The sequence below is a fragment of the Pelophylax lessonae genome (genome assembly GCF_965119305.1).
Source record: "Pelophylax lessonae genome assembly, chromosome: 11".
NCBI classification, from domain to species: Eukaryota; Metazoa; Chordata; class Amphibia; order Anura; family Ranidae; genus Pelophylax; species Pelophylax lessonae.
In genome coordinates this window covers 50289361-50310513 of record NC_138778.1, presented here as the reverse complement: position 1 = coordinate 50310513, position 21153 = coordinate 50289361, and the positions used below count along the sequence as shown (strand labels likewise).

Here is a 21153-nt window from a genome sequence, read left to right as displayed (position 1 = left end):
CTGTTTAGTGACCCTATCTCAAATCTTATAAACTTCTTTTGTAAAATATAATTTGACTTGCTGTATATCTCTAAATTTTGGTGGAATCCATATGGTTTTATCAAATTGAGTGTTATTTTGTGTAAATTCGATTTCTATCCACCTTTTCCCTAAATTTCCCTTTGTCCATTCTATCAACACTTTAATAATTGGATAGAGAAACCATCAGCTTCAGGCTTTCACTGACACTCGCTGTCTGGCCCGCAGTGACTGCTCGTTGACATCCAGCCAGTCTGCGGCCTGCTTGGCCATATTGAAAAAATTAGTTTGACCCCTGGCAGTAACCCGCAAGCGGGCCGGGTACCGCATGGCATAAGGTAGTTGTACACCTTGAAGGAGGCGTTGACTTCGTGAAAGTTGGCCCGTTTCTTCTGCACTTCCGCTGAAAAAGTTTGGGTATATGGACACCCGCACCCCATTATGTTGTATCATGGCCTTCTCTCTGGCCAACCAGAGCACCTTCTCCCTGTCGCGATAGTGCAGTAGACGAGCCAGGACAGGGCTAGGGGCATTGCCAGGGACAGCTCTAGTTGGGGTACGGTGGGCTCTCTCAACGGCAAAGAGGGGGGAGAATGCCTCCTTGCCAAAGACATTCAGCAGCCAGCCTTCTATAAACTCCGTGGGGTCCCTTCCTTCCACTTTTTCAGGGATGCCTACAATTCTGATGATGTTTTTAATATCATCTGTTTTGTCGTGTATAGCCGGCGTCAGGGTAGAAGTGGCTCGGGAGTCACTGATAAGCGTGGGCAGCCTGTCCTCAACTTCGCCCCTCCACTGCAGTTGTGCGTTCCCACATTTTCTGTAAGTCATGCCGCAGCAGGGAAACTTTCTCCGAGAGCCCCCCCAATCTCTCCTTTACTGTGTTCACAGAGGCTGTACATTGATGGACAACAGCTAGTATTTGGCTCAAAGTAGGTTGGGAGTCCCCCTTCTGCATAGCCTCTATAGCATCAGGGCATGCATCATCAGATGGAGTATTAGGAGCACGCTCTGTATCAGCCCCGGTGTCCAAGTCGAGCATGGCACTATTCACTGCCTCCCTGTCGTCCCGGGTGCCAGTAACCTGGGCATAAGTGAGTTTCTGTGTATAATAAAGCATATCTGAGGGGGCATCCTTGCAAGTTGTTTTACCAGCCTTACCGCCTTGCTATGTCACTTTATCAAAACCGCAACTGCAGATCAAGGGGCAAAGATGGCAGCTTGCTTGGCTGTAAAAGAGGAGAGTTCAGTTCTGTTTTTAAGCAGGACTAAACTAAAAAAGTAAAAAAATTGCAGCCAGGCAGGCTTTTTATTGCAGAAGAGACAGGTTTTGCCTCTTCACTAATAAAACAAACTTACTTGCCTGTTCTCAATTTTCTTTAGAATGTACACTGAGCTGCAAATGCACAGCTAATAGCAGATTCTGAGCAGTCGAATAAATGAACTCCCGGGCAGAGAAGGCGGCACAAGCGAGGGAGAGGAGTATAGTTCTGTTCAGGAAACAGACCACTTTATCAAATATATGAGGGTCTCTGAATTCTGCCCACAGTGATTGGAAGAGACCTCTAAGTAGACTTTAGCACAGTTGCAGTGTTTGCTGGATAGCAGCTCACCGGAGGAATTAATTTGTTAGCTTTTTAACATAGCTTAAAGTGGACCTTCACTCATGATTTGCACGTTTCACCATCCCAATCATACCACCTCCACAACAGAAGAGACAGCCAGCTCCCGATGACATAAGGAAGGAAGATGGCGGCTTGAGAACTGTTGTGCAGCAGCAGGGTGTCAGACTACAACAAAACTCTACTGGATTTGCTGGGTGTGCGAGTATGTTATTGTGAATATTGCAGCAAAGAAGATAAGAGCAGATTACCTCTTAAAGCTTCACTTTGATAGCCTTACCTGGGCACGAAGACATTCTGAAGGTGTTTAAGGATGATCTGGATGTACATATTGGGCTCTCGGATAACTGGTTGGGGAATAGAATCCTTTGGAGCCACCAGGGCCATCATCCAATCAGTGTACACATCCACACAGTATTTTACTGTCTCTCCCTCCAGTGGTAACGTCAGCCCATAACAAATGACCTCCATGGTCCACTTCACCTGGAATGTAAGAAATGGTATATTTAGTGTATTATTTACAAATGCTTAAAGCCTTAGTGGCTCTACTGCCTCACGTAAAATAATCTAAGGTTAATTAATTTACCTGAGCATAAAATATGGAAAATCCAACATATACTGCTTGAAGAAATACTTTGCTTACTGTAAAAAATGACGATTATATTAAATGTTCTATAAGATTGCATAGTCATGAAATGGGTTTTATTTAACCACTTGCCGTCTGCGTATGTTAATAGTACTGCGGCAAAGTGGCTCCTAATCGTCTGACGACGTAGATCTACGTCATCAGACACTCCCCTTTCTCGGCAGCGCGCGCGTGCCGCCGGAGGCTCGCTCCCGCTGTATTCAGTCGGGCCAGGGGAGGAGCAGCGACGATCGCCGCTGCTCTTCCCCGATCGTCGGGAATCTAGCATAGTTGAACCCTGGATCTGTCCTTGTGTCACTCAGTCACCTCCCCCCACAGACGTCAGTAAGCACCAGGCATACATTAACCCCTCCCTCTCCAATAAAGTTAACCCCTTCCCTGCCAGTGTCATTTTTACAGTAACAGTGCATATATATAGCACTGATTACTGTAGTAATGTCACTGGTAACCCCAAAAGTGTCAAAAATGTCAGTCAGGGGTCCGATCTGTCCGCCGCAATGTCGCAGTCCCGCAAAAAAAAAAAAAATCGCAGATCCCCGCCATTACTCGTTAAAAAAAAAAAAAAACACCAAAAATGACAGAAATCTTTCCCTTTGTTAGTAAACGCAATAACTTTTGCACAAACCAATCAAAATACGCTTATTGTGAATTTTTTTTACCAAACATAGGTAGCAGAAAACAAATTGGCCAAAAATGTAAAAAAATTTTTGATTTTTACATTTTTTGGGGGGGGGGGGGGGGAATTTCATATAAAAAAATGTGAAAAATATTGTTGTTTTTTCAAAATTTACGCTCTTTTTTTGTTTATAGCGCAAAAAGTAAAAATCGCACAGATGATCAAACACCACCAAAAGAAAGCTCTGTTTGTGGGAAAAAAAGGACGTAAATTTCGTTTGGGTATCGCGTCGCACGTCCGCGCAATTGTCAGTTAAAGTCGCACAGCGCCAAATCGCAAAAAGTGGCCCAGACGTAAGACAGCAAAATCCTCTAGTGGTAAAGTGGTTAACCACTTATATAAATGTCCTGGGCGAGTAGTTATGCTGCAGCCATGATCCTGGTATCAACATTTTCAGCCGGCGATCAGCTTTCAGGTAAAAGTGATTCATGCAGCTAAGCAGACGCCCGATCACTTTTACTGCGCTTGTAAGGCCCCAACCCATCCCCCACCCCATCCAAACCTCCCTCTCTGCCTCGGCTCCCTGCCCCATCCTAGAGCCCATGGCCGCTGTAAGCAATCAGGTTGCTTCACACAGAGAAGGAAAGACGTTCTTCCCGCTCCTCTGAGACTAATAAAGCCAAAATCAACCAGCATTGAATGCATTAAGGTAAAAAACCTTGAGGCTTTAGAACCACTTTAACTTTAAACTGGTAACCTGTAAAGGCTTTTAAAGCATCATCTATAGAGAGTTTTAGGTACTGTAGCTTATCAGAATTTCATGGGCATAAGAAATTTTAAAGCTTGACATATTTGGTATCTATTTACTTTACGCAGCATCATCTTTTATATTTTACCAAAAAATGCTTATGCTTTTGTGTGTGTGCACTAAAATGCATTCAAGTGTATTTTTTGCCTTTAAATTTTGCGTTTAATAAATGGCTGCAAAATTATTGTAGGAGGTAAAAATTGCAACAACCACCAAGTTATTCTCCAGGGCCTCTGCTTCCAGAGAACATATATAATATTTGGTGGTGCCAAGTCATTTTCTAGTCAAACAACCGCCATTTTAAACATGAATGTGAGAAATGTCAAAATTGGCCCGGACGGCAAATGGTTTAAGTGCCGGTTCACATTTGTGCGACGCGGGAACCCTGCGAATATGCAGCGTGATCCCGCATCGCATCCGCACCTCTGGCAGTTCACACTGCCATATGCAATACGCAGGGGGTGCCAATAAAAAGTTAACGACACCCCAGTTGCGATCGCATATCGCGGTGCGATCTGCAAGTTTGCACAGAATCGGATCGCACTAGTGTGAACCACTATGGGATCCAATTCTGCTGCGGATAAAAAAAAAAAGCCTCATGTGCGAGTTTAGTGCGGATGCGCTGCGAATTCAGCCATACAAAGTGTATGGCTGAAATTCGCACCGCACATGAGATCGCATGTAATTTAGGAGCAGTGCGCTCCGAATTACATGCGATCTCTGTGATCGCACTATTGTGAACCGGGGCTAAGGGAAAATAATTATATCAGTGTGTATCAAGGGTTTGAAAATAAATAAATATATAATTTTTTTTGTGACAATCTATGTATACGTGATCAGCTATATATGCTCATTACATATGCTGACTGACAGCTCAAAAGGAAACATGAATTGGGCAAGTTAGGTAATTCACTGGTCACCTTCTCACTCTATCCTCTGTCAGATTGGCAGAGGCTACTATACAGCTTCATGTAAAGTTGGGTAGATTTACTATCCTAATAGAGGTCAAATTACACCTGCACATCCAATCACATTCTAAAGCTGAAAGTTGGCCACAGACAACTTCATCCAGCAGACACTGGCCAAATATCAATAAGATTTAATGTAGAATGGACAAGTTGGAAAACTTTTCTTGTTCAGTGGCTGCAGCTGCTGATCAGCAAAATCTGACAGGAGCATGTCTTTGTGGGGTGTGTTTGTGTGTGTGTGGATTCCCTTCATCCGCCTTGCTTGTGTAGAGGAGTATGGAGGAGTCGGTTCTTTTTATTTTGGATGGGTGTTGGTTTTTAGCTGGCTAATGAGTTGTGTTCCACAATTATGTTAAAAAAAAAAAAAAAAAAAAAAAAAAAGCCCCCAACAGTATGACCAGCCATATATTTGAATGAATATTGGACCTTTTGGAGAAGCCTTTCACACCAGAAACTGCAAGCAACTGCGCTTTTTGTCCTTGTACCTATGTATGCAGTGGACGTAATGCATTTTTATCTCTGCATTTTTTCTGTGTGGTCACGTTTTCCTTTTTTTTAACCTTGGGCTTCAATGTACACTGATGTGTTGCAGTGCATTTGCATGCTGTTTTGTGTGTTTGCAGTACAGAAAAAAGCAGCATGCTGTACTTTTCTGCATTGTGCTTCAATGCACTGTAATGTTGGGACTTATGCCAATAGGATAGCCTGGATTTTGGACTGTCTATTAACCTGGAGTGCGGTCCAAAATGCAGCCAACTGCTTCCCACAGTCAGTTGCCAGTTGGTTGATAAGATTAGGCTTATGCAGGTCATACATGGGTCAAATTCAAAATTTTCTTTCTCACAGAAAAAAGCCCAGCTCAGTGGGGCTGCAATGGTCGGTGCGAAGGGGTTAACTAGACAGAGCTGTTGAATGGCAGATCTTACCTCTTTATCAGTTTTTAGTATGCTCTCACTTGCAGCAGTGGAAGGAGCATTGAGTGCCTGTCCCAATGGACGGACCACAGAATTTGCGACTTCGCGGCCCACATTTTCAGGATAGCTGTGCAGCACGCTGGTGTGACCCTGGTCATTCTTGATAACGAGGTGCAGCGTCCGCCACTCTGAGTACATGTTGAACACTTTGCAGATCCAACTGCCTGAAAAGACAGAATTCACGTCAGTGCCAAAAAACAAAACAAAAAAACACACACACTAATTATATATATATATATATATATATATATATATACACATATACATACATATAGTAATCCCCCGCTCCATCGCGGTTCAGTTTTTGCGGTCCCGGTAATTCGCGGTTTTGCAATGTTATTTTACTATATAAATCATTAAAAATGAAATATTTTTGTGTTTTCCATAGCTCTTGCTGTCTCTTAGTATCTTTTATGTGTTTAAATGAGTTTCTATTGTTTTAAAAGTGTGTTTAAAGACCTTAAAATGCTTTTACACGTACAGTGACAGTAAAATAAACATGCCTACAATGCATTTTAATAGGGTTTTTCTATTTCGCGGAATTTCACTTTTCGCGGCTGGGTCCGGAACGTAACCCCCGCAATGGAGGGGGGTTTACTGTATATATATATATATATATATATATATATATATATATATATATACACACACACACACACACACACATACAGTGGGTACGGAAAGTATTCAGACCCCCTTAAATTTTTCACTCTTTGTTATATTGCAGCCATTTGCTAAAATCATTTAAGTTCATTCTTCTTCCTCATGAATGTACACATAGCACCCCATACTGACAGAAAAACACAGAATTGTTGACATTGTTGCAGATTTATTAAAAAAGAAAAACTGAAATATCACATGGACGGCCAGCTCTAGGAAGGGTTCTGGTCGTCCCAAACGTCTTCCATTTGAGGATTATGGAGGCCATTGTGCTCTTAGGAACCTTAAGTGCAGCAGAAATCTTTTTGTAACCTTGGCCAGATCTGTGCCTTGCCACAATTCTGTCTCTGAGCTCTTCAGGCAGTTCCTTTGACCTCATGATTCTCATTTGCTCTGACATGCATTGTGATCTGGAAGGTCTTATATAGACAGGTGTGTGGCTTTCCTAATCAAGTCCAATCAGTATAATCAAACACAGCTGGACTCAAATGAAGGTGTAGAACCATCTCAAGGATGATCAGAAGAAATGGAAAGCACCTGAGTTAAATATATGAGTGTCACAGCAAAGGGTCTGAATACTTAGGACCATGTGATATTTCAGTTTTTCTTTTTTAATAAATCTGCAACAATGTCAACAATTCTGTGTTTTTCTGTCAGTATGGGGTGCTATTAGGCTTGTGACGGTATCAGATTTTCATGCTGCGATTAATTGATTAAGGTTTTGCCACGGTATACGGTATTATCACGGTATTCTATTATTAAATTTAAATTATTAAATTTCCACCTCACTTCAATTTCATTGCTGAATTTAGGGGCTTTGGTTCACTTATGCACATTATTATATAGTCAGTCAGTACAGACTCTGTGAACCAGTCCTAAAATAGGTCATCAAGCAGTGTCTGGCCTAACTGGTGATAACTGGTCCTGGCGCTCGGCTCTGATCCGATGGCCTGGTCATTAAGAGGGCAAATCCTTGTGGTCAAGAAGTGGTTAAACCTGAAGGAGGTGTTGTTTATAAATTACTTTACTATTGCTTTAGGCCTGGTTCACATGTATGCGGGTTGGTGGTTCACATGTATGCGGGTTGGTGGTTCACATGTATGCGGGTTGGCGGTTCACATGTATGCGGGTTGGCGGTTCACATGTATGCGGGTTGGCGGTTCACATGTATGCGGGTTGGCGGCCCACATTTGCACAGGCATAGCAGCCCATTGATTTGAACGGGCTGCTATGCCCTCATTTTCCGCAGAAAAAAGGTGCATGCAGCATTTTTTTAAAATTCAGTGGCCTTGAAATCCATCCTGCTTTTGCACCATGCGACTAACCTGCAGTTCCTGCTCTGGCAAGCTTTCTGCATTTTTTGTATACGTGGGCACGGCATTTAAAAACAGTTTGCGTGTGCAGCAACGGCAGGTAAGTCGCATGGTGCAAAAGAAGGATGGATTTCATGGCCACTGCATTTTTTTAAATTCTGCATGCACCTTTTTTCAGCTGAAAACGCAGGCATAGCAGCTCAAGCCCATTCACATCAATGGGCTGCTATGCCTGTGCAAATGTGGGCCGCCAACCCGCATACATGTGAACCAGGCCTAAAGCAATAGTAAAGTCATTAATAGATAAAAACACCGCTCCTCCTGCAGGTTTAACCACTTATGGATCGCAAGGATTTGCCCCTTTAAAGACCAGGCCATCGGATCAGAGCGCCAGGACCAGTCATCACCAGGTAGGCCAGACACTGCTTGATGGCTATATAATAATGTAATGTGGGCTGCTATGTGTGTGTGTGTATGTATATGTATATATATATATATATATATATATATATATATATATATATATATATATATATATATATATATATATATATATATGAGCTGCACGATTCTGGCCAAAATGAGAATCACGATTTTTTAGCTTGGAATAAAGATCACGATTCTCTGTGTAACAAAAAAAAAAATTGGGATAACTTTACTGTTACGTTTTTTTTTTTATTCATTAAAGTCTATTAATTGCGTTTGAAAGACTGCTGCGCAAATACAGTGTGACATAAAATATTACAACAATCGCCATTTTTTTCTGTAGGGTCTCTGCTAAAAAAATATATAAAATGTTTGGGGGTTCTAAGTACTTTTCTAGCAAGCAACAAGTGTCAGAAAAAGGTCCAGTCTTTAAGAGGTTAAACTTCCTTTCTCCCTGGCAGAGGGAAGGAAAAGATACAAATGTAATCATTTTTGTTTATAGTTAGGAGACTTAATGCTGAAAGGCTTAGCTGTGTGAGTGAATGAGTCATCCAGCTCACTAAAATGTATCAATTCACAAGTCAGACCCAGGAGCAGAGAAACTCGGTATTTTAAAAATGCCACAATAACAATACCGTGGCTATGCAATACCGCGATATATCGAATTACCGAAAACCGGCATATGTCTAGGTGCTATGTGTGTATATATATATATATATATATATATATATATATATATATATATACACACACACACACACACGAGCCCCAGTGTATTTTCTCTTTAGTTAAATGTGTTAATGGGACACTAAACATTCTTATTCTCCAAAAATAGTCCATACACGTCCACTACTTAATGAGCCTGTTATCCATTTTTCATGAAATCGTTCCTGTGTTATTCTGCCTCCTTGTAATGTCTTCCATGAGCCTCTCCTTTTCCCCTCACTTCCTTTTGTTTGGCAGCGATGTGCACTGCTCTAGCACACTACAAATCCCATAGTCAATCTCAGGGGAGAGAGGGAGGATACGTTCCTAAATACAAAGGAGAGATTTAGGTGGATCTTTGCTGTGCGACGGGGTGTTTCCCTTTCATCACTGAGCTCTGCAGAGTATAACTTCAGCTCTCTGCCTCCTTTTTATTTTCTGACAGCTCAGATAAGCTTTATAAATTCTGGACTTTGAATGGATGTAGAGAAGAGAAGACTGCAGATAGACAGGTACAACATATGTAGTAGGATTTGTTTAATCTCTGTGTATCACCTGAGGCCAGTCACTTCATTGGGTATATGGTTACGGTTACAACTACTTTAACCGTTACAAGTTATTCACTAAAAGGACTGTAGACAGAGGTCAACGTGACAGCCAGACAACTGGTATTTTCAGCAATGGCAGCCCCAGTGTTGTTTCAGCAAAGCCTGCAAGACCGGGAAGTGAGAAGAAAGAGCCGCTGCAGGCAGGCACAGTGTTGGATCGAATGAGAGCTTAGGTAAGTATCCCTATATTGAGGGGAGATACTATTACCTACAGTTAGGTCCATATATATTTGGACACAGGCACAAATTTAGTTTTTTCAGGCATTTACAAAAACATATTTAAGCTTTAGTTCTATAATGGATATGGGCTGAATGTTCACACTCTCAGGTTTAATTTGAGGCTATGTACATCCAAAAAGGAGGAAGGGTTTAGAAATTACAGCTCTTAAGAATAGCCACCCCCCCCTTTTTCAAGGGACCAAAAGTAATTGGACAATTGAATCAAAAGCCAAGCCATTTCATGGCCAGGTGTGGGCTACTCCTTCATTAGGTCTTTATCAACTGAGCAGGTAAAAGGCCTGGAATTAATTCTAAGTGTGGTATTTGCATTTGGAATCTATTGCTGTGAACCTACGTACATCATGCGTTAATAGCAGCTGTCCATGCAAGTTAAACTGGCCATTGTAAGGGCTCTTTCACACGGAGCGGACCGCATTGTGATCCGCTCCGGCACGGTTTTTTTTTTTTTTTCACGGAGCGGATGACACTTGTGTCATCCACTCCGTATGTCCGCATATCATCCCATCCGTTTGCGGATGATATGCGGACATAATGTAAGTCTATAGCCCCGTACACACACACAGATCGTCGTCATACAAATGTTCGTCTTTTCTCCCCGGGATGTCGGTGTCTGTTGAAAAGTGCAAAGACAGCACAAGGACAGCACAAGAATTTTGTCCGCAGACTTCAGCTGACTGCAGAAGTGATGTCATGTAATGGTTAACTTTCCCTGTGTTTTTTATTTTCTGAGCATGCCCAGTCTTGCAAATCTGCGGTCTGTCGGCTGATTTCTGTACTGACAGGCGAACAATCGTCCGTTCTGGTGTCTGCAGACAAAAATTTTCATGTTTGCAAGAAAGACTCTTGTCCGCGGATTGTGTGCAGACAGCTGTCGGAGGCACCATACTAACACGCGTACAATCGGCAGATCTTTCGTCCGCCGACGTTTGTATGACGACGATCTGTGCGTGTGTACGGGGCTTATGGCATTGCGGATGTCAGCGGATAACACCGCTGACATCCGATTTTGCACGGAGGAAAAAATAGGGTTCTGTTCCGTTCCAAAAAACGGAACAGAACTGAAAGGAAGAAAATCGGATGTCAGCGGATGGTATTCCGCTGACTTACATTATGTCCGTAAATCATCCGCAAAAAAATAGGATGATTTGCGGACATACGGAGCGCCCGTGTGAAAGGGCCCTAAGGCTTCAAAAAAACTGAACAAATCCATCAGAGAGATCGCAGCAACATTAGGAGTGGCCAAATCAACAGTTTGGTACATTCTGAAGAAAGAAGAATGCACTGGTGAGCTCAGCAACATAAAAAGGCCTGGAAGTCCAAGGAAGACAACAGTGGTGAATGATCGCAGGATCCTCTCTATGGTAAAGAAAAACCCATTCACAACATCCAGACAAGTGAAGGACACTCTCCAGGAGGTAGGCGTACCATTATGAAAGTCCACAATCAAGAGACGACTTCATGAGAACAAATACAGAGGGTTCACCACAAGGTGCAAACCATTAACCGCTTGCCGACCGCCGCAAATAAATTTACTGCGGCGGTCAGCCCCTGCCAGGCAGAGTGACGTTAATTAACGTCACTAGCCTGGGAGGGTCTGGGGAGCGAGCGTGCGCCGCCGGAGGCGCGCTCCCGCTCCCGCGCGGTCACGGACCCCCCCGCGCGTGTGACCGGCAGACCCGATGTCCGCCGCTCACTCGGCGATCGTCGGGGGAGAGGGAGAAAGTCAGGCAGCTAGTGTAAACAAGCTGCCTGTCATTCTCCTCGGTGTTAAAACACTGATCAGACAGATCTACTATGTAGATTTGTTGATCAGTGTCCTTTCACCTCAAGCCACAGCCAATCACAGTAGAAAGCACGCCCCTAGGGACACACACAGCCCCTCCCTCCCAAATAAAGTTAACCCCTTCACTACCAGTGTATTTTTACAGTAACAGTGCATATATATAGCACTGATTACTGTAGAAATGTCACTGGTAACCCCAAAAGTGTCAAAAATTTCAGTCAAGGGTCCGATCTGTCCGCCGCAATGTCGCAGTACCGCAAAAAAAAAAAAAAAAAAAAAAAAAATCGCAGATCGCCGCCATTACGCGTTAAAAAAAAAAAAAAAAAAAATCTTTCCCTTTGTTGGTAAACGCGATAACTTTTGCGCAAACCAATAAAAATACGCTTTTTGCGATTATTTTTTACCAAACATAGGTAGGATAAAACAAATTGGCCGAAAATGTTAAAAAATTTTGATTTTTACATTTTTTTTTGGGGAATTTCATATAAAAAAAATGTGAAAAATATTGTTATTTTTGCAAAATTTACGCTCTTTTTTTGTTTATAGCGCAAAAAGTAAAAATCGCACAGGTGATCAAATACCACCAAAAGAAAGCTCTGTTTGTGGGAAAAAAAGGACGTCAAATTCGTTTAGGTACAGCGTTGCACGACCGCGCAATTGTCCATTAAAGTCACGCAGTGCCGAATCGCAAAATACCCCCTGGTCGTTTAGCAGGAAAATCCTCCGGGGCTTAAGTGGTTAATAAGCCTGAAGAATAGAAAAGCCAGATTAGACTTTGATGAAAAACATCTAAAAAAGCCAGACCAGTTCTGGAAAAACATTATTTGGACGGAGGAAACTAAGATTAGTCTATACCAGAATGACGGGATCGAAGCACACGTCATCTGTAAAACATGGTGGAGGCAGTGTGATGGCATGGGCATGCAGGGCTTCCAGTGGTACTGGGTCATTGGTGTTTATTGATGATGTGACAGAAGACCGAAGCAGCCGGATGAATTCTGCAGTGTTTAGATATATACTGGTCAGCCCTGATTAAGCCAAATGCAGCAAAGTTGATTGGACCGCGCTTCACAGTACAGATGGACAATGATCCAAAACACAATGCAAAAGCAACCCAGAAGCTTTGCAAGGAAAAGGAGTGGAATATTCTGCAATGGCAGAGTCAATCACCTGATCTCAACCCAATTGAGCATGCATTTCAATTGCTGAAGGCAAAACTAAAAGCAGAAAGACCCACAAACAAAGAACAACTGAAGACAGCTGCAGTTAGAAGCCTGGCAAAGCATCAGAAAGGAGGAAACCCAGTCTTTGGTAATGTCCATGGGTTCCAGACTTCAGGCATTCATTGCCAGTAAAGGATTCTCAACAAAATATTAAAAATGAACATTTTATTTAGGATTATATTTATTTGACCAATTACATTTAAGCCCCTGAAAATGGGGAGACTGTGTATAAAATTGGTTGCAGTTCCTAAAATTTGTACTTGATATTTCTGTTCAACCCCTTGAATTAAAGCTGAAAGTCTGCACTTCAAATTCGTTTGGGTTTTCTGGACGAGCCTTTCTGCAGCAGCAAAGAGGAGCACAGGATCTGGCAAAGGAGTTCTGTCCTCTCTGTTGCTGACTACTGAGACAAGGTGGGGGCAGAGACAAGGGGAGCGCCGCAGCTGCAGGAGAGGTGCGAGGGCCACATGAAATGGCCTAAGGGGGCGCATTCGGCCCGCGGGCCTTGTTTTTGACACCTGTGGTTCAAATGTAACACAAATCTGCTTTGGATATGAAGCATACAATGGACAGCGCACTGTATCATTAAAGATTGGGAATGTGTCTGCCCAAGGTAACCTTCAATAGATTTCCTCCACAAGACTTGGTGGCATGCAAAACAAGCACAATCCAGCATGTAAAGGAAATAGCTTTCTCTGTTGTTGTCAAACTTGTATTCATGTTTTGGGTTACTCAATGAAAGCATGCAACTCATGAACAAATGTGATAAACATCGACAATGAGTAAGTGCCGGTTCACACTTCCGCGTTTGCGGAGATCACATCTAATTCGGAGCGCACTGCTCCTAATTACATGCGATCTGATGTGTGGATGCGAGTTCAGCCATACACTTTGTATGGCTGAATTTGCACTGTATCCGCACCAAACACGCACGAGGCTTTTTTTGAGCCGCAGTAGAATCGGATCGCATAGTGGTTCAAACTTGTGCGATCAGATTCTGTGTGTACTTGCAGATCGCACTGAGATTTGCAATCGCAACTGGGGGTGCTGTTAATTGACACCCCCTGTGTATCGCATATGGCAGTGTGAACTGCCAGATGTGCGGATGCGATAACACGCTGCATATTCGCAGCATTCCCGCATCGCAGAAGTGTGAACCGCCACTAAATCAAACGCATACCATTAGAGCCGGTTCACACTATGGCGATCCGACTTAGGGGGCGACCTGTGAAGTCACGTGCCGCGTGACTTGCACGGACTTCATAAAATGAATGTCTATGCAAGTCGCTCCAGGTCGCCCCGAAGTAGTACAGGAACCTTTTTCTAAGTCGGAGCGACTCGTGTCGCTCCTATTAGAACTGTTCCTGCATTACACAATGGACCGCGACGGTCCGCGACTTGTAAGGCTGACAAGTCGTATTGGTGTGAACGGGCTCTTAAAGTAATTGTAAAGTCTCTTTTTTATTTTAAATAACAAACATGTTATACTTACCTCCTCTGTGCAGTTTGGTTTTGCACAGGGCAGCCCGGATCCTCCTCTTTTCGGGTCTCTCTTCAATACTTCTGGCCTCTTCCTTCTGTCAAGTGCCCCCACAGCAAGCAGCTGGCTATGGGGGCACCTGAGCCGAGCTGCAGCTTTGTTCATTCAGACACGGAGCTGCGGTTCGGCCCCGCCCCCTCTCCTGATTGACTGACTTTAATTGACAAGCGCTGGATCCAATGGCGCCATGGCTGTCTCTCAGCCAATCAGGAGGGGAGAGTCCCGGATGGCCGAGGGACTCGTGGACATCGCTGCTCAGAGATGGGGCTCAGGTAAGTAGTAGGGGTGCTGGGAAGGCTGCTACACACAGATGGCTTTTTATCCTAACGCAACTTCGGCATGACTTGCATACTATTTCTTTAACAGATGTCAATGCAAGTCTCAAGCAACTCAAGTTGCTCCAATTAGAACAGTTCCATTGCACTTAATTGGGTGTGACTTGTGATAAGACATGTGCTTTCAAAGTTGGAGCGCATGCAACACCAGTGTGAACATCCAGAATAAGCCCTGCTCAGATCTCACTGGATGGACAAACTCCCTGCAGTAGATCCTGTCAGACAGCATATAGCCACTATCTCGAGCAAGCATCACTGCTGATGCAAATCAAGCTTGGACCCGCTTTATCAAGGCAGGCTTGGTCAACAACATCCCAAGTAGTCACAGGCTTCAACCTCTCGCTCTTGTGCAGAGCAGTCCCCTAATTGTGGTAACTCTTAAGTAATTCTGGATAAAAGCTAAAGCAGTTGCCATGTAAGCCTTGAGTGCCAGCTATATCCAGACAACCATGACCACAAGTCACACCAGCTTCACCCGGGTAATCATGACCACCAGCTGCCCCAGCTCCACCTGCTGGGCAACCCCACTAATGCCAGCATCACTTGAACAATCCTTGACATGCCAGTTCCATCCAGGCAACCACAGTAACTGGCTGACCCAGTTCTACCCTGGCAACCACAGCCATGCCAGCATAACTTGAGCAACCTTTGCCGTGCCAGCACCATCAAGGCAACTACAGCAACTGGCTTCCTTTGTTCCACCCAGGAAATCAGTGCCATGTCAGAACCACATGAGCAACGCTTGCCATGTCCACTCCACCTGGACAACTCCAGCCACTCGGTTCCCCAGACTATCAGTCACCCAGCAACAACATCCAAGCGTCACTCTGCCACCATCTATCACTACAGGCGGTCCCCGGGTTACAAACATCCGACTTACAAACGGCGGGAGACAACAGGAAGTGAGGAGAAATCTATCCCTAGGAAGGGAAATTCACTCCTGTAAGAGTTCTCATGGGAAAAAGGTTGTCTCCACTGAAGCTTTATCACTAATCCTTGTTTCCACAACAACCCAAAATTTTCAAGATACAGTTGTCATAGGGAGAGAAGGTGAGGTGAAATCTTCAGAACAGGGGTACAGACAGCAAAACAAATGATACAGGGGTGTTAACCCTTCCCTATGCCATCTAAAAAAAACTTAAAAATTATTCTTTTGGCTGGGGCTCCCCTAAAGAATTTACCTAATCTGACTTACAAACAAATTCGACTTAAAGCGGAGTTCCACCCAAAAATGGAACTCCCGCTATTTTGCTTTCTCCCCCCCTCCGGTGCCACATTTGGCACCTTTCAGGGGGGGAGGGGGGGAAACAGGTACCCGTTTTTGACAGGTACCCCTTCCCCTCCTCCAGGACACCGCGTCGCGGCCGCCCATCCCGGAAGTTCGTCCCCCTCCTCCTTTCCCTGCCGCCGAGCCAATAGGAATGCGCAGTGCGCAGTAGGGACCCGGCTGTGAAGCCGCAAGGCTTCACTGCCGGGTTCCATTACCTGCAATGGCGGCGGCAGCACTCGACATTGCTGGACTCCAGAACAGGTAAGTGTCCAAATATTAAAAGTCAGCAGCTACAGTATGTGTAGCTGCTGACTTTAAATTTTTGGAGGGGAAGGCGGAATTCCGCTTTAAGAACAAACCTACAGACCCTATCTTGTTTGTAACCCGGGGACCGCCTGTAGTTGCTAAGTCCACTATGATTATTCTTATGTACCGTACTAAATACATAGGTAGCACCCTACAAAAAGGTGCTAGGTAAAACTATAGTGGGCCTTGTTTGCCTAACAGCAGGGCTGTGATTTATCTGGTCAGGGTGTCAGGGCTTCCAGATATGCTTGCTGAGGGGAGAAGTATCCCCACTGGCTCCTGTGGGAGGCTTCTCATAGGGCAGCGTGGGAAGCCCAATCAGGGGACACATCCCAGCATGTAACTACCCCAGAAGGCAGACTACGCTGCAAGGGATTCTGGGAGTGGGTATAAGTTTGGGGGGGAAGTGCGTGTCACGGTGTCTTTGGCGGGAGCAGAGTCCCAGGAAAGAGAGTGCGGCTGTCTCTCCTCCTGTATGAGGAAGGTTGATGTCTCGGGGTGTCACCTGAGTGTCCAGAGAGTGCTGAGTTGAGCTGTGGGGATCCGGTGTGCAGAGAGCCTGCGGAGAGAGAGAGGGGTCCAGTCCCAGGAAAGCCTACAAAGGTCGTGAGTACTGCGAATTGCCCCTAGGAGTCTGCCTAGAGTCAGAGGGGACCACTCTGGAAGAGGTTCTGGGATCCAGTGTCAGCTAGCTGTAAAGGGGGTACCTAGTCAGTGGACCCTAAAGAGTTCAAGTAGTAAAGGTGGTACCTGCAGTCTGGGCCCTGAATTGTATTGCGTGTGCCACTTACAGGGATAGTTATTTGGAGTTCTACAAAATACTACCTCAAGCCGTGCCAGGCGGGGGAAAGTATTCAGAGACTTACACAGTGCAACAGTGTCAGGAGTACTACAGTTCTCAGTCTTGGATCTACTGGACTTCAGGTCGGGGATCCAACACTTCATCTGTTATACAGAGTGTTCTCAGTCAGTGAGCGTTGGCTGGTGCCAAGGAAGCGTCAACGGGCATTTTCAGGATCGAAGTCCCAATTGTAGATAGTTCAAGCCAAAGGAGTATCCCACTCATTCCCTTCTCCCATCCCCTTAATTTATAATAAAAACCACAAACAAAGATGCCGGAGTTGTCACTGCTTCAGTTGTCACACCTGGGGACTCAGCTCACAGAGGCTGGAGAGGATTCCGGTACCAATGGCAGACCCACACCAGGCCATAGGCCTAAAAACCTTGCTACACATAAATAGGTTTATAGTTTAGTTTACAGACACTGAGACAATACTATAGAGCTATAGAAGTGCAACCACTGTTGGGAACAACAGTAAATTCTTACTGGCAATTGCAATCCAGACCTAGCATCCCACTTATATACACTTACAGTCTACATGGGTTATTGCAATGCCATAAAATTAGACCTAAGGCATTTTTTAACAACATAGGGAATCACAACACACAGAGGAGTCACATGTGTGTGTTGTGTTACAAAGCAAGCGCACTAAGGAGCCATTCCAAATGAAGAGCAATGTAGAGCATTGAGCTGCATGCGCTTCATAGGTTACTGCAAAGCACTGATGTGAACAGGTCCCAAGGCTGGCCATACACTATAAAATCTGATTTACAATCTTCTTAAAATTTTACTAAACTATGTAATAGGAGGACAAAGAATCCACTCAAATTGTATCCAATCAGGCAGGCTTTTGTACTACACAGCGAATAGTAGACATAAAGGTGATCGCACAATCAAGTACTGTATATGAAAAAGGATCAGCTGTCCTCTACCGGCTGCGATAGGGTAGGCTGGTAGCAATCTTCTTTACCTCTCCTATGATACTTAAAAACCCTGGCCCCAACTAAAAAACTAAATTGAATAGACAACCCCCCTCCCTTCTTGCAGATCACAATCCTTTCCTTTTTTTAAGAGTGTCTAACGACTGTCTGTATTGGCCTAGCTCCTCCGGCCTCCCCTACCCTCCCTACATAACCTTTTTATGAATACCTATGGGGAGGAGCGAAGGGGAATACTGGTATAGAATTAGGGATGCACCGATCCGACTTTTTTGGTCCCGATCCCGATCTTTTGCTTTGTGAAATCGCCGATCCCGAATCCGATCCGGAAGTACTGTTTTGTGAGCTTATAACAAAATAATACTTCCGGATCGGTATCGGGATCGGCCGATACCTAGGAAATGTCCACATCACACAGCCAGTGATGTGGATACCGAAAGAAAGATGACCCCCCCCTCCCCTATAAACAGAAGAAGAATGCCTGCAACTGTAGAATTAGATGAGTAAAAGCTTTTTTTTCTCCTATTGAAGTGATTGAGGGAGGGTCAGAAGCCTGGAGAGTAGTAATGCCCGGATCGGCCCGTGGGTCCGCTAAGTTTTACTGATCCCCGATTCAGTTATTTTGCCAGTATCGGGGCCGATATCCGATCCGAATATCGGATCCGTGCATCCCTATATAGAATGTCACTTGAGTGACAGCTCCAAGTCTGCTGACATCACATCCAAGACAGAGGCACCCAGCAGCAGTCTCAAAGCCAGGGATCGGCCGATATCGTTTTTTCAGGGCCGATATCAGGGGCCAATATTCTGCACATTTAAAGTTTTTTACACTGTCCTTTAAAAAAAAAAAAAAAATAATAATTTTTTTGATCACTTGTATTGCGGTCACAAGGAATGTAAACATCTCTTGTGGCAGTATTAGGCAGTGACAGGTATGCTCTATGGAGGGATCTAGGGTCTAAAACGACCCAAACCCCTCCTCTGCACTTAAAAACATTCAAAATGCTAAGTTTGGCTTTTTTGAATGCTGTCTTTTTTTTTTTTTTTTCCTTTAAATCTGGTGCCTTTGAGGACCCAGTACCCGAAAGAAAGGTCAAGACGTCGCTTCCAGGTTTTTTCCATCCGAGACCCGATCAGAGCCGAATGTGGCTTTGTCCAGGTCTTCCGCCAACCGGAGGACGTGACGGCTGGTCGCTCGGGTCTCCTGGTGGAGACGTCTCCTCCTGCTCCTTGTAATGACAATCGAGCGACTGCTCAGCCACTTCGGTTGACTGTCGGCTCTAAACAACGGTACCGGGGTGATGCCTCTAGCTGGAGGCATCTCTCCGGTACAACCACTTAAAGCAATACAATTCATATTGGCAAGTTTGTGGCCGATACCAATACAAATGAATATCAGCCCCACTGATAATAGGTTGATCCTAGGGCTGGGCGATTTTGCCTAAAAAAAAAAAAATCTTCAATTTTTAAAGAAAAATTCGAGTTTCGATTCGATTTTCGATTTTTTTTTTCAATGCACTTAAAAAATGACTGCAGACATCAGATATAGTGTCAAAAGTGCAACTTTATAAAGTGCTTGTAGACTGTCTTGCTGAAGAAAGCATAGTACAGTTCTATTGGAGTGAGTAGTAAATAGAGTGCTTGTTGACTGTCCTAAGCAATGTAGAATGTTTGATGACGGTCTTGCTGGAGAGAGCAGTATAGAGAGTCTTTAGACCGACTTTGTGGAGAGAGCAGAATACAGTTCTTAGTGACTGTCCTGCTAGAGAGACTGGACTGATTATTCCAATCAGAAGGGAGAAGAAACTGATGATTTATGAAGGCCTTGTATGGCCACCATAAGGGCTTCTTTACACTAGCTAGAGGCAAGGACTCCTCTGAAAAGTGATCTGTACTTTTCAGAAGTGTTGAATAGGCAGTGAGGCGATAGGATGCCTTTTTTTATCCCCTAAATCTCACACTCCTGTGTCCCGCACACACTGCATTGGACATGAATTGGTCTCGAATTCCTGGCAGCAGCAAAGGACAAACACGACAGTAGGTAATTCCTGGTGTGACCGCAAAACACTGCGACTGCAGCATATGTACACCCTCCCCAGCGACTGCAGCTAAAAGGGGAGCGGTACAAACCTGGCTTAACAACGTGATTTTACTGCACCCCTCCCTGTAAACAAGACTGAGTGTTATATCAGAGCAAACCTGAACAATCCATTCAGTCTGCATCCAATCAGTCACACCCACTACACAGCCGAAGGGAGATACAAAGGAGATTGTACTGTGTATAGCAGATACAGTCTATACAATCTGATTGTACAATCTCTCTTAGATCATCCAACACCAGGCACAAGGACCTGCCTGACTGTATAGAGATGGATAGGCCAGGTCCTCATATATTATACAGATTCAGTAGATCTGAAATTTGATTGTACAATCAGATTGTGACAGGTGGGGTGACCCTACGGAGACTCGGTAGATCTGAGGTTGCCTGTACGCATTGGGTGACCCTACAGGAGACTGTACAGAGTCTATACAATCTGATTGTAATGTGTGTGGGGTGACCCTACAGGGGACGTACAGAGTCTATACAATCTGATTGTAATGTGTGTGGGGTGACCCTACAGGGGACTGTACAGAGTCCATACAATCTGATTGTACGTAACTATTTTTTTTCTCAAAAATTTGAGTTTTTTCAAAAATGCCTTGTGCAGCCAGCCCCCGCGTAACTACACACACCCTGGGCCTGCCCTTGGCTCCAGTCCAGCCAGCTCCTAGTCCACAGGAACAGAACTCCAGTCCCCAGTAACGTTTAGTTTGAAACGTTTTTTTTTTTTAAACTCAAGTTTTTTGTACAATACTAGCCACCGAACTCCCCACCGCCGCGCCTGGATGTGACGTCAGCTGCGGGGCGGGTGGTGCGTCTGTACAGGCCGGGGCTGCGGCGCGCTGTGATAGGTACAGTCTCCCCGGCCTGGATGTGACGTCAGCTGCGGGGCGGGCGGTGCGTCTGTACAGGCCGGGGCTGCGGCGCGCTGATAGGCTATGAACTGTGTAAATAATAAAAGCCTACCAGCTCTATTTTAAGGTGTATTTGGTATCTTCTGATGAATACCGTTGTAAACCACACTGTCTTCGCTTTATAGGAAACTTTTCATGACCTAACTAGGTAGGCTGTCATTGCTAACCTCTCCTGAGAATGCTAATTGCCTGGCCATCATGCTGTTGTTTTGGCTTCACTGCTTTTGGACTTGCTGTAAAGAGATATATGAATTCTGACTTAAATTGGCTGCGTATTTAAAACCAAACTCAGGGTTTT

At 44.5% G+C, this 21153-nt stretch overlaps 1 protein-coding gene across 4 annotated transcripts in view; it reads right to left on the bottom strand.

Moving 5' to 3' along the window:
• Positions 1-21153, bottom strand: part of RALGAPB (Ral GTPase activating protein non-catalytic subunit beta) — a 185213-nt gene that overhangs the window by 148802 nt on the left and 15258 nt on the right. For all 4 annotated transcript variants that reach the window (XM_082271891.1, XM_082271892.1, XM_082271893.1 and 1 more), the window contains exons 2-3: positions 5605-5816; positions 1921-2123 (exon numbers count right to left, since the gene is read on the bottom strand). In XM_082271891.1, coding sequence (XP_082128017.1) covers positions 1921-2123; positions 5605-5790 — 389 coding nt within the window. In that variant the 5' untranslated portion in view covers positions 5791-5816. The remainder of the gene's footprint in view (positions 1-1920; positions 2124-5604; positions 5817-21153) is intronic.